The 13,540-nt window shown below is 45.4% G+C and overlaps 1 protein-coding gene across 19 annotated transcripts in view; it reads left to right on the top strand.

Annotated features, from left to right (window-relative positions):
* klc1b (kinesin light chain 1b) overlaps positions 1 to 13,540 on the top strand; it is a 53,830-nt gene that overhangs the window by 18,625 nt on the left and 21,665 nt on the right. For 14 of the 19 annotated variants that reach the window (XR_004209798.1, XR_004209796.1, XR_004209797.1 and 11 more), the window contains 5 exons: positions 9,636 to 9,717; positions 10,183 to 10,411; positions 11,255 to 11,342; positions 12,198 to 12,299; positions 12,948 to 13,121. Coding sequence is in view for 12 of the 19 variants with exons in the window: in XM_031823274.1 (XP_031679134.1) it covers positions 9,636 to 9,717; positions 10,183 to 10,411; positions 11,255 to 11,342; positions 12,198 to 12,299; positions 12,948 to 13,121 (675 nt within the window). In the remaining 7 variants the exon portion in view is untranslated. The remainder of the gene's footprint in view (positions 1 to 9,635; positions 9,718 to 10,182; positions 10,412 to 11,254; positions 11,343 to 12,197; positions 12,300 to 12,947; positions 13,122 to 13,540) is intronic. The other 5 variants (XR_004209801.1, XM_020481363.2, XM_020481361.2 and 2 more) reach the window with 1 other exon arrangement.

Genomic DNA, 13,540 nt, shown 5'->3' with positions numbered 1-13,540 from the left:
TAAGACATCTCAACATCAGCTGTTCATAGGAGACTGTGTGGCCTTTATGGTTGAATTGCTGCAAAGAAACCACGACTAAAGGACACCAATAAGAAGAGACTTGTTTGGCCAAGAAACACGAGCAATGGACACTAGACCGGTGAAAATTTAGATATTTTTGGTTCCAAACGCTGTCTTCGTGAGACGCAGAGTAGATGAACGGATCATCTCCACTTGTGGTTCCCACCGTGAAGCATGGAAGAGGAGGTGTGATGGTGTGGGAGTGCTTTGCTGGCAACACTAAGTTATTTTGAATTATAGGCCCACTTAACCAGCATGGCTACTACATCATTCTGATTTGCGCTTAGTCCCACTATCATTTGTTTTTCATTAGGACAATGACCCAAAACACACCTCCAGGCTGTGTAAGGGCTATTTGGCCAAGAAGGAGAGTGATGGAGTTTTGCATCAGATGACCTGGCCTCCACAATCACCCAACCCCAACCCAATTGAGATGGGTTTGGGTTGAGTTGGACCGCATAGTGAAGGAAAAGCAGCCTACTAGTGCTCAGCATGTTTTGGAAAAGCATTCCAGGTGAAGCTGTGTGAGAGAAGGCCAAGAGTGTGCAAGGCTGCCATCAAGGCAAAGAGTGGCTACTTTGAAGAATCTAAAATATATTTTGATTTGTTAACACTTTTTGGCTACTACATGAGTCTGTGTTATTTCATAGTTTTGATGTCTTCACTATTATTCTACAATGTTGAAAATAGTACAAATAAAGAAAAACCCTTGAATGAGTAGGTTTGAAACTTTTGACTGTGTGTGTGTGTGTGTGCCTTGCGAAAGTATTCGGCCCCCTTGAACTTTGCGACCTTTTGCCACATTTCAGGCTTCAAACATAAAGATATAAAACTGTATTTTTTGGTGAAGAATCAACAACAAGTGGGACACAATCATGAAGTGGAACGACATTTATTGGATATTTCAAACGTTTTTAACAAATCAAAAACTGAAAAATTGGGCGTGCAACATTCCTCCTGACAGAGCTGGTGTAACCGAGACAGTTTTGTAGGCTTCCTCGCTCGCACACGCTTTTTCAGTTCTGCCCACACATTTTCTATAGGATTGAGGTCAGGGCTTTGTGATGGCCACTCCAATACCTTGACTTTGTTGTTCTTAAGCCATTTTATCACAACTTTGAAAGTATGCTTGGGGTCATTGTCCATTTGGAAGACCCATTTGCACCAAGCTTTAACTTAACTGATGTCTTGATGTTGCTTCAATATATCCACATAATTATCCTCCCTCATGAAGCCATCCATTTTGTGAAGTGCACCAGGCCCTCCTGCAGCAAAGCACCCCCACAACATGACGCTGCCACCCGGTGCTTCATGGGTGGGATGGTGTTCTTCGGCTTGCAAGCCTCCCCCTTTGTCCTCCAAACATAACGATGGTCATTATGGCCAAAAACAACAGTTCTATTTTTGTTTCTTCAGACCAGAGGACATTTTTCCAAAAAGTACAATCTTTGTCCCCATGTGCAGTTGCAAACTGTAGTCTGCCTTTTTTATGGAGGTTTTGGAGCAGTGGTTTCTTCTTTGCTGAGTGGTCTATCAGGTTATGTTGATATAGGACTTGTTTTACCGTGGATATAGATACTTTTGTACCTGTTTCCTCCAGCATCTTCACAAGGTCCTTTGCTGTTCTGGAATTGATTTTCACTTTTCAAACCAAAGTACTTTCATCTCTAGAAGACAGAAAGACAGAATTTTTTTGGTTGTTCTTTGCTGATTTATTTTCCCATGATGCCAAGCAAAGAGGCACTGAGTTTGAAGGTAGGCCTTGAAATACATCCATAACTCAAATTATGTCAATAAGCCTAACAGAAGCTTCTAAAGCCATGACATAATTTTCTAGAATTTGCCAAGCTGTTTAAAGGCACATTCAACTTAGTGTATGTAAACTTCTGACTCACTGGAATTTTGATACAGTGAATTAAGTGAAATAATCTGTCTAAACAATTGTTGGAAAAATTACTTGTCATGCACCAAGTAGATGTCCTAACCAAACTAGTTTCAATGACTCCAACCTAGGTGTAAGTAAACTTCTGACTTCAACTGTATATATATATATACACACACACACACACACACACAGGTTATGGTGTGAGATTAATGCAGGCATCACGTCTTTACCGGGAAGGGGAAATGACCTGCATGGCCTTCCTGGAAAGTGATTGGTCAGGGCCTCATTGATCCAGTGGTTGGAATGAATCCCCCTGGGTCATGTTAACTAGGGCATGCAAAGTGTTTTGCAACAAAAAATAGATGTTTCTTATTGGACAAGTCTAGGTTGTCGCTTCCCTTTTCAGTCCTTTCTTTGTCTTCTGTTTAATGCATATTGAAAATGACCCTGGCTGTATTCGTGAGTCTGTTTTAGAAGGTTGCAATGTTACAAAACATTCAGATAGAACTGCATTTTGTCATATAGAATTGGCCATTGTCAGGTTGATTCATTAAATGTGTATCTGCAACGCTGTCACTGAATGTCATTGAATGCACCAGACTTTCTCCTTAGTCAGTCACTGAAGCCCACGCAATGACTGCTGCTTAACTCAGCAGGACCCGTTCCAGATTAATCTCCTCTGGGACCACAACCCTCACCCTGCTATTTATTTTAAGGTCTTTGAAGAGGTTGCCTGACTAAGAAAATGTTTAAATGCATATGGATGTGTGATTTTCCCCCTAGGGTTCTTGAAGAACGCTGACAATATAGAATTTAAAATCTCTTCTGGGTCGTGTCATTAGTTCATAAAACGTAACTGAATTTTGAAAAGGAATCAAATGGTTCAGGTTTTTTCCCCCACTGGTCTTGAGATGACTATGAATGAAAAAATATCTGAAGAATAAGTACTGATGACATTATAGTGAATGCAAGATTTTTCCAACATGGCTGGTAAAGAAACCACATGACAGCTGCTCAGACAGACATGCCTCAGAACTGGCATTCTGTCATGCGTTCAGGATGCAGCTGTTTAGATAATTAGATGAATACGCTTGTTATTCTCGGTCTCTCTCTATTCTAGTGGCACTTGACTGAATGATTGCCATGAGTGATTTTAATATTGTAGCGGGCAGGGGTGCCGGGCTGGCCCACTAGTGTGAAGTAGCACAAGCTCAGACCAAGGTGGACCTTTTCTCTAGGGAAACTACCCAGGACTTTTATTCATTCAAACCTAGCTCTTCCTTTGAGCCTTTCTACGTGTTTTTCTGGTCCCTCTGCTACCGGACAGCTAAGCTGTTTACCGGCATATCAAACAAAATAAAACATTTATCTAACAGACTTCTCCTTACTGGGGTCAGGTCTACAGCCAATTAACGGCCGGTAAGTTCTTGTCCCGTTTTGGTCTGATATCCCTTTCAGCATTAGAGGGCTCAGCGTTTCAGCTCTTGCTGCTCCAGGGACACAAGCAGATCTCGCCAAAGCCAGCCACCCAACTTCCAAGTGAATTATTTTCAGGTGTGTGTATCTTACCCTTTCAGGCCACCCCCTCTCCTGGCCAGCTGATGTAGCCAACGAGAAGGAATATAGTGGCCATCTCACACACCTACCCTTTCTGGGTAGGGTGGTTGTCGTCCACACAGCGTTCCAGCGGGACAGTGCGTCTGCATTCCCGTATTTCGACCCAGATCTGTGGACGTGAGAGAAACCACCTGGACACTATTGTTGGTCTCCTTGTTCCTGGACATCCAGACCAGAGGAGCATGGTCCGTGACCAGCGTGAGTGTCGTCCCAGGAGGTACTTTAACTTCTTCAATGCCCACAGCACCCCTAGGCACTCTTTCTCCACTGAGTATTTGGTCTCGTGGATACAGCTTCCGGCTGATTATATAGGATGGTATGCTCCTCCCTGCATATTTATCGGGACAAGCCTGCGCCCACCCATTTGTCTGAGACATCAGTCTGGACCACCTTCTCTCCCCCAAAGTCCGGCATCACCAAGACCAGTCTGGAACACAGGGCCTCCTTTGGTTTCTGGAAGGCTTCTTCCGCTTTGTCAGTCCACCTGACCTGACCAGGCTGGGCTGGGGCTTTTATGGTCAGGTCTGTGAAAGGACCAGCTACAGTTGCATAGTTTGATAGGAATGCTGGTTAGCCTAAGGTTTTTACCTGCGACTTGGTTTGTGGCTGTGGCCACTGTCGGATGGCTTGAGCTTTCTTCTCTAGCAGTTTGACTTTGCCCCTCCCGATGGTGATGCCAGGTACTCTCCTTACTCAAGTCCCAGCCTGCATGTTTTTGCATTGGCGGTTGGACCTGCTCTGCGAAGTACCTCCAAGACAGCGTTGAGCTGCTTCAGGTGAGATTCCCACTTTGTGTACAGCCCTATCACATTGTCCAAATATGCTGCTGAGTACTCACTGTGGGGTCTCAGGACCCTAGCCGTTAGCCTCTGAAAAGTAGGCGAAGCTCCATGCAGGCCGAAGGGTAAAACCGTGTAATGGGACAGCACTGTATGTGTGGCAAAGGCAGTCTTCTCCCCCCTTTTTTGAGCCACGGGAACCTGCCAGTACCCCTTAGTAAGATCCAGGGTGCTGATATACTAGTCGCTGCCAAAGCGGTCAGTCAGCTCATCTACACCGGGCATAGGATAAGCATCACATTTTGATATCTTATTTAGTTTTCAGAAGTCAAAATCAAATCAAATGTATTTATATAGCCCTTTGTACATCAGCTGATATCTCAAAGTGCTGTACAGAAACCCAGCCTAAAACCCTAAACAATGCAGGTGTAGAAGCACGGTGGCTAGGAAAAACTCCCTAGAAAGGCCAAATCTAGGAAGAAAGCCTGGTTCCTCTCTAGGTATGTGGGGTGGCCAGTCCTTTTCTGGCTGTGCCGGGTGGAGATTATAACAGAACATGGCCAAGATGTTCAAATGTTCATAAATGACCAGCATGGTCAAATAATAATAATCACAGGCGGAACAGTTGAAACTGGAGCAGCAGCACGGCCAGTTGGACTGGGGACAGAAAGGAGTCATCATGTCAGGTAGTCCTGAGGCATGGTCCTAAGGCTCAGGTCCTCCGAGAGAGAGAAAGAGAGAATTAGAGAGAGCATACTTAAATTCACACAGGACACCGAATAGGACAGGAGAAGTACTCCAGATATAACAAACTGACCCTAGCCCCACGACACAAACTACAGCAGCATAAATACTGGAGGCTGAGACAGGAGGGGTCAGGAGACAGTGGCCCCATCCGAGGACACCCCCGGACAGGGCCAAACAGGAAGGATATAACCCCACCCACTTTGCCAAAGCACAGCCCCCACACCACTAGAGGGATATCTTCAACCACCAACTTACCATCCTGAGACAAGGCCGAGTATAGCCCACAAAGATCTCCACCACGGCACAACCCAAGGGGGGGCGCCAAACCCAGGCAGGAAGATCACATCAGTGACTCAACCCACTCAAGTGACGCACCCCTCCTAGGGATGGTATGAAAGAGCCCTAGTAAGCCAGTGACTCAGCCCCTGTAATAGGGTTAGATGCAGAGAATCCCAGTGGAAAGAGAGGAACCGGCCAGGCAGAGACAGCAAGGGCGGTTCGTTGCTCCAGAGCCTTTCCGTTCACCTTCACACTCCTGGGCCAGACTACACTCAATCATATGAGTCTTCAGTAAAGACTTACAGGTTGAGACCGAGTTTGCGTCTCTCACATGGGTAGGCAGACCATTCCATAAAATGGAGCTCTATAGGAGAAAGCCCTGCCTCCAGCTGTTTGCTTAGAAATTCTAGGGACAATTAGGAGGCCTTAGTCTTGTGACCGTAGCGTACGTGTAGGTATGTACGGCAGGACCAAATCAGAGAGATAGGTAGGAGCAAGCCCATGTAATGCTTTGTAGGTTAGCAGTAAAACCTTGAAATCAGCCCTTGCCTTGACAGGAAGTCACTGTAGGGAGGCTAGCACTGGAGTAATATGATCAAATTGTTTGGTTCTAGTCAGGATTCTAGCAGCCGTATTTAGCACTAACTGAAGTTTATTTAGTGCTTTATCCGGGTAGCCGGAAAGTAGAGCATTGCAGTAGTCTAACCTAGAAGTGACAAAACCATGGATACATTTTTCTGCATCATTTTTGGACAGAACATTTCAGATTTTTGCAATGTTACATAGATGGGAAAAAAGCTGTCCTTGAAACAGTCTTGATATGTTCTTCAAAAGAGATCAGGGTCCAGAGTAATGCCAGAGTCCTTCAGTTTTATTTGAGACGACTGTACAACCATTAAGATTAATTGTCAGATTCAACAGAAGATCTCTGTTTCTTGGGACCTAGAACAAGCATCTCTGTTTTGTCAGAGTTTAAAAGTAGAACGTTTGCAGCCATCCACTTCCTTATGTGTAAACATATGCATGTGTAAACACATGCTTCTAGCGAGGGCAATTTTGGGGCTTCACCATGTTTCATTGAAATGTACAGCTGTGTGTCATCCGCATAGCAGTGAAAGTTAACATTTATGTTTTCGAATGACATCCCCAAGAGGTAAAATATATAGTAAAAACAATAGTGGTCCTAAAATGGAACCTTGAGGAACACTGAAATTTACAGTTGATTTGTGAGAGAACAAACCATTCACAGAGACAAACTGATATCTTTCCGACAGATAAGATCTAAACCAGGCCAGAACTTGTCCGTGTAGACCAATTTGGGTTTCCAATCTCTCCAAAAGAATGTGGTGATTGATGGTATCAAAAGCAGCACTAAGGTCTAGGAGCACGAGGACAGATGCAGAGCCTAGGTCTGATGCCATTAAAAGGTCATTTACCACCTTCACAAGTGCAGTCTCAGTGCTATGATGGGATATAAAACCCGACGGAAGCATTTCGTATACATTAATTGTCTTCAGGAAGGCAGTGAGTTGCTGCGCAAGTCCTTGCAAAACCTTACTGACCTGTCCAGCTTCGGCACTAAGAAGATGGGGCTGCACTATTTACTCTGGGACGGCTCGATAATCCCCATCTTTAGCATCTGGTGGTCCTCCTTTTTGATGGCCTCCAGTCTGGCCTCTAGGACCCTATAAGGCCATAATGTTACCTTTCTGGGTTCTGTGTGGATGTGGTGGTGCTTCAAGGTTGTGCACCCCCTGGGAAGGGAGAGAGGTCCCTGCTCTGGTCCACTAGTTCCCCCATCTCTTGCCGCTGTAGTTTTGTAAGCTGCGTGTTGATTGCAACCTCCTTTCGAGCTGCTTCTGTGCGGACAGGCAACACGTCTGAAGAACACCAGTTCCTTGGCAATCCCTTTCGAGGTTATAGTTCTTATGGGAATGGCCTATGGTTAGCGGGTGGCATAGTCCAGGATCTATTGGTGGACTTCACCAGGGGCCCCACCAGGTCCGTTGTGATTCTCTCAAAGGGGACATCTGTAATAGGAAGAGGGATTAGAGGATGTGTGCTTTAGATGCACTGAGTTGCCATTCGGGACACAACCGACAATAGTCCTCCATGGCTCTTACTACTCACAGCCAATAGAAGCGCCAGAGGATCCTGTCCTTTGTCTTCTGGACCCCAGATTGCCTCCAAGGACATCAGAGTTGGATAATTTGCAATATGGTGGGGTCATACTGCCTTTGGACCAACAGTTCGTTAACTTTAGAATTGACTTATTTAGCATAATACAACAGCTGCCTCTTAATCACAAATCAAAGATATCTTAATTTGCTCACCCAAGAGATCATCTTTCCATCTACTTCAGTGACCTGGCTCCTCGCTTGGGTGAGGTTGGGGTCTTCCAGCGGAAGACAGTTGAACCGGGCCTTCTGCTTCCCAACAGTTTAGAAAGGAGGACAATCGTGACCCACCGGGAGGTTTGGCACTACCCCTACTTGAAGTTGATAGTTCCATTGAGGGGTTGTAAGCTTCACCACTGCCGTGTTATACTCCTTGGTGTCCTCACGAATGCAGGACACTGCCACGGGATTCTCTGGGGTACGATTGTGCTCACCTACTAGCTGTGGCTGTATCAACGACACCGTACTGCTGGTGTCCAACGGGGCTTCTGCATCTCTTCCATTAACTTTGGTTGGGAATGTGGGGGCTGGTGACACCTCCCAACAGGTCATTAAGTGACAGGGCCTCCACCTAACTGGGTCTGTGGAGTGGGCATGGGTTAATTTCTACACGCATAACTTAGGTCTGGGCTTAGCCCGAACATACGTCGTCAGGGCGACTCCACCTCTGGGCGTGAGGCAGGGGTCTCTGGTTGTTACCTTAGCTTACCCTCAGTCTTGTCTGTCTTACCAGACTTCAGCATATCCATTGTGGTCTGGTGGCTCTCCACTAGGAGGACTAGTTGGTACACGGATTGTGGATTGCCCTGGCTGGCCACCTTCTTGGCCCGTAGGAAGTGGTCCATTACCACTCTCCTCCACACTAGGCCCTGAGGGGTCACTCTGCAAACAGGCCTTCGCCAGCCACATAAGGTAGTGCATCTGGGCCCTAACTGACTGGATGGGGACAAAGGTCCATTCATGGAACTCCAAGACCTGGCTAATCAACGTGTAGCCATGCTGCGCCAGAATCGCTGCCTTAACCACCTTGTTATCTTTAGCTTGATCATCTGATAGGTCATAGTAGGATCGGTGTGCATCTCTAGCCAGAAAGGGTCCATGCAGCCCAGCCCAGGTGCTCTCGGGCCAACCCTCCCGTGTTGCGGTTCTCTGAGGCAAGAGGTAGGCTTCCAACATCATCCGCCCTCTGTCATTTTCAGCAGGAGCCTTCCCAGGTTGGGTCCATTGGCTGGGGTTGCCTGTGGCGCACCAGTGGCGATGGTCTTTAAATGGACCAGGAACCTAGCATTTGTAATGAACTCCCTGTGTATGTCATACTGGGCCTGGCTGTCATGAGCCAGCTGCTTGAGGTTCTCCATGATATGGAATTACGTCAGTCTTTTGTCACTTAGCCCTCCAAACCCAGAGATTTAATGCCTGCATTCTCCACCAGTGTAGCGGTCAGGGGTGCCGGGCTGGCCCACAAGTGACGATAATGTGAAGTAGCACAAGCTTAGGCCAAGGTGGACCTTTTCTCCAGGGAAACTACCCATGACTTTTATTCATTAACAGAATATAAACCAAAAACAGAATCAAAACCGAGCCTTTCTACATGATTCCTCCGGTCCATCTCTGCTACTGGACAGCAAAGCTGTTTGCCGGCATATAAAACAGAAATCTAGCATTCTTGTTCTTACTGGGGTCAGGTCTACGGCCAAGTAACGTCCGGTAGGTTCTTGTCTCGTTGGGTCTGATATCCCTCTCCGCATTACAGGGCTCAGCATTTCAGCTCTTGCTGCTCCAGGGACACAAGCAGATCTGGCCAAAGCCAGGTTAAAAACAGCCACCACCCATCCTCCAAGCTAATTATATTCAGGTGTGGTTAATTAGGCTCTTACCATTCCGGGCCACCTTCTCTCCTGGCCAGCAGATGTAGCCAACAAGCAGGGATATACCGGCCATCACACACCCACCCTCACTCGATCACAATATAATATTCAGATTTTACATTGCGCTTACTCATCACAATATAATATTCCGATTTTACGTGGCTGTTCATGGTAGTCGAGTGCTTGTGTTAATTGGGCTAATGACTGGTGATGTGTGTCTCAGCAGGAGGAGAAGGACGGCGAGCCACCAAAGGACTCTCTGGATGATCTCTTCCCCAACGATGAAGAGGAGCAAGGCCAAGGCAGTAAGAACCACTGACATCATTACTAGCCGTCCATGACATCTCTGTACTTTTTAGGATGCTTCCCAAATGTAAATGAGATGTTGATCTCAATGTGACCTCTGTGGTTAAATAAAGGTTAACAATAATGTCAGCCTACCCTCGACCCTATCAAGTGCACTACTTTTGACAAGGGCCCATAGGCTGCCATTTGGGACACAGTCTTAGATATAATTGTAGATCCTTGGCTTGTAATGTATTATTGGAGTTCTGCTACTCAACTACAATTTAAAAAAAATGCACTTGTTGTAGAAAATATTTCTCCCTCACACACACACAATTACCTATGCACCTTGTTTATTGTGGCAACATTTCAGTCTTTCACTTTCACTGCACTGTTTGTTACCAATAACAAGGTCAACCAGTGTCCTTCGTCTTCCTGTTGACATGCCCTTTGCTCTGTGTCCCCTCCTTCCTTCACCCCCACAGTGCAGCACCAGCACAACAGTGCTGCGGTGGCCGCAGCCCAACAGGGAGGCTATGAGATCCCAGCCCGCCTGAGGACCCTCCACAATCTGGTGATCCAGTATGCCTCCCAGGGGCGCTACGAGGTGGCCGTGCCCCTCTGCAAACAGGCCCTGGAGGACCTGGAGAAGACCTCCGGACACGACCACCCTGATGTCGCCACCATGCTCAATATACTGGCCCTTGTCTACAGGTGAGGCCTGGCATTCTCGTGATCTATATCAGGGTTGTGTTCATTAGGGCACCTAGCAGACAATGATTTAAAGACCCAATGCAGACATTTTTTTTCTATATCAAATCATTTCTGGATAACAATTGAAGCACCTTACTTTAAATGGGCGTAAATAGCTTTTTAACATGACACTTTTCTCATGCAAGAATTTAGCTAGGACTGTCTGAGAGTAGTCTGAGTTGGGAGGGGCAAACTGAAAACAATGTTATTGGCGGTGGTTTGGAACTCTTATAGGCCTGTTAACCAATTTACCGCATGGTGATGTCCCCATGGAACGCCGACACTCCTACCCATGCAAACCTGCTGATTAGAAGGTCCTGTGTAGGTCCTGTGTAAATTTGTATTTTCAACTGGCAACTATCAAGAAATAACACTGATCAAATGTTCTCACACTTTTACTGTTAGTTTCATCAGCAGTTGTACAATATCATGCAAAACACAGGAAAGACTACATTTTGACTGCACTGGGCCTTAAAAGTGTTTTGTAACAAATGTTTATATTGGACAAGACTACAAAGTTCCACCCTGTTTCATTCAGTTTGGTTTGTGCCTAGTTTGTGCCTAGGGACAATGCTGCATGGTTTGCCTGTTATTTTGTGCAGTTTGCCTTGCTAGGTTTTCCTATTTGCAGTCTTTGTAGGATTTGTAGTATTAATCCTTCATTGCTTATATACTATTCTGGCTTAATTTCTGCATTTCAATGCATGCAGTGAAGACAGCACATTATGACTTTGCGGTGTGCTTGTATGCTGCGATTATATTGGATCTCGCTCTCTCGCTCTCGCTCGCTCTCTCTCTCTCTAGGGATCAGAACAAATACAAAGAGGCTGCCCATCTGCTCAACGACGCTCTGTCCATCCGGGAGAAGACTCTCGGCAAAGACCACCCTGCTGTAAGCAAGGACCCTCTTCATGACAACCACACTATGTGGACAGACTGACCCATATGTGGAATAAAAATATTTGTCATCGGGTGTTGGTTTACAATAGCCAGAATGGCTTGGTGGTCTTTGTCACTGGGGAGCCAATAATGTACAAGCCCGCCTTACTTACCGTCCCACACTACGTCTGTATATGCATTTCTTGCTTTATCCACATCAATTCCTAATATGGATTTATGTTGCTCGTCTCTTACCTGAAGGTCATCAATCACAACTGTTCAATACCCTTTCACCTAAACCCAGAGCTAATGCATTTCCAAAACAACCTCACACACAGAGAAATGGTCCTTAGGTTTTTGTGACCACTTCATCAACATCCATGAGAATGATCCATAACAATCGGCTGCATCCCAAATGGAACCCTATTCTCTATTTAGTACAATACTTTTGACCAGGGCCCCTAGAGTGCTCTATGTAGGGTGCCATTTGGGACAAAGACTCGTATGCTGCTGGTGTAGTCAAGAGAAAGGAAGGATGACTATGTTTTTGTTGAAGAATAAGGGTTGAAGGAAGTCAATTTGAAGCATTCACAATACTAGATGCCATGCCCCTCTTTCCCCTCCCTCTCTCTCCCTGGTCCTCTAGACAAACTAATGAAAACACTGTTGGCTATAGGAATCTCACTTATACCAGACCCAAGTGACGGATAGCTAAAACATGTTAGACTGGGCAATATCCATGTTATGGTCTTGATACATCACCTGATGACACAGATGGAAATATTGCTATTATATTCAAATGGTTACTGGTTAGTGACAACTCCAAGTAGTCTAATCCTTGTTGTGTGTGTTTGTTCCTGTCATCCAGGTTGCTGCTACACTCAACAACCTGGCCGTGCTCTATGGAAAGAGGGGCAAGTACAAGGAGGCCGAGCCACTGTGCAAGAGAGCTTTGGAGATAAGAGAAAAGGTAGATCATATCCCTGGACCTCTTATCTATTGCTACCCTGACATAATATTGCTCAGATCACCTGAAAACACACACTTATCTAGGCCTCAGTTCTGATAGAAACAATCGCAGAATGATATTCCTGTGACGTGATTATAATTACCAGGGAGGAGAGAGGGGTTTGGAAGAAAAGAGAGAAAGAACAGTGCGGCCGTAACGTAGCAGATACGTTCTGTGCCTCAGAGCCCCAAACAGCTCGCTCCATATTGATCTGGGTTTTATTAGATTTGCTTCTTTTGAGTGGAGAAACCTTATGTTGACTGCTGGAAGAGACTTGGGGATATTATTTAATTAAGCAGATTAGAACACAATCAAAGGTTGAGACATACTTGAATGGTAGACTACAAAACAGTTAAGCTCTCTGCCTGCAGCACTAAGATAGTTGTATAATATGCATAGAAAAAGCTACTGACTTGTGTTAATGTTTTGGCAGTTTTTATTTGACCGTTTTATAACGGTTTTGGTTGAATTTCTGTTATTTTGCCATTTTAATTATGTGATTCGTTCATGCAACCACATAGATAATTACATGGATACTGTATTGACCTTCCTGGTTGCCAGACAACATATATAAATACATATTACCTCTTATGTTTTTGTCCCTCTCAGGTGCTGGGCAAGGACCACCCAGATGTGGCTAAGCAGCTGAACAACCTGGCCCTGCTGTGTCAAAACCAGGGCAAGTATGAAGAGGTGGAGTACTACTACTGCCGCGCCCTGGAGATCTATGAGTGCAGACTGGGTCCCGACGATGCCAATGTGGCCAAGACCAAGAACAACCTGGTGAGTACTACTGGGCAACACTTGGGTGGTGTTCAATAGGCACCAAACCAAATAAAATTTACTGAAACAGGGAGAGGGACTACCTGGACTTATCCAATTAGAAAACAAATGATCATGTGCATAGTCATTCACTTACAAAATCACACCCATATAAACCATGTGTGGGTTAGTTTGAATTTGCATGTTTGGTTAGAGTCAGGGTTTCTGTGTCCCTAGATTAGTTATGTTCCTTTGGGAGTGGCTTGTAATTACAGTTGTAGATGCTTAAGATTCTTGCCCAGAGTTTTGATAGATTGTAAATAGAAGCATCACTTCACATTCAGCTGTGGAGTTTCAAAGTTCGTATTCTGAAAGACACAGAATTTGATTCAGTCAGGATGAACCATCTATATTGGATACTTTTAGAGTTTGCTTCACAT

Source organism: Oncorhynchus kisutch, linkage group LG4 (assembly GCF_002021735.2).
Source record: "Oncorhynchus kisutch isolate 150728-3 linkage group LG4, Okis_V2, whole genome shotgun sequence".
Taxonomy (NCBI): Eukaryota; Metazoa; Chordata; class Actinopteri; order Salmoniformes; family Salmonidae; genus Oncorhynchus; species Oncorhynchus kisutch.
The sequence above is the reverse complement of the archived record's forward strand: the minus strand, read 5'-3'. Positions and strand labels throughout refer to the sequence as shown.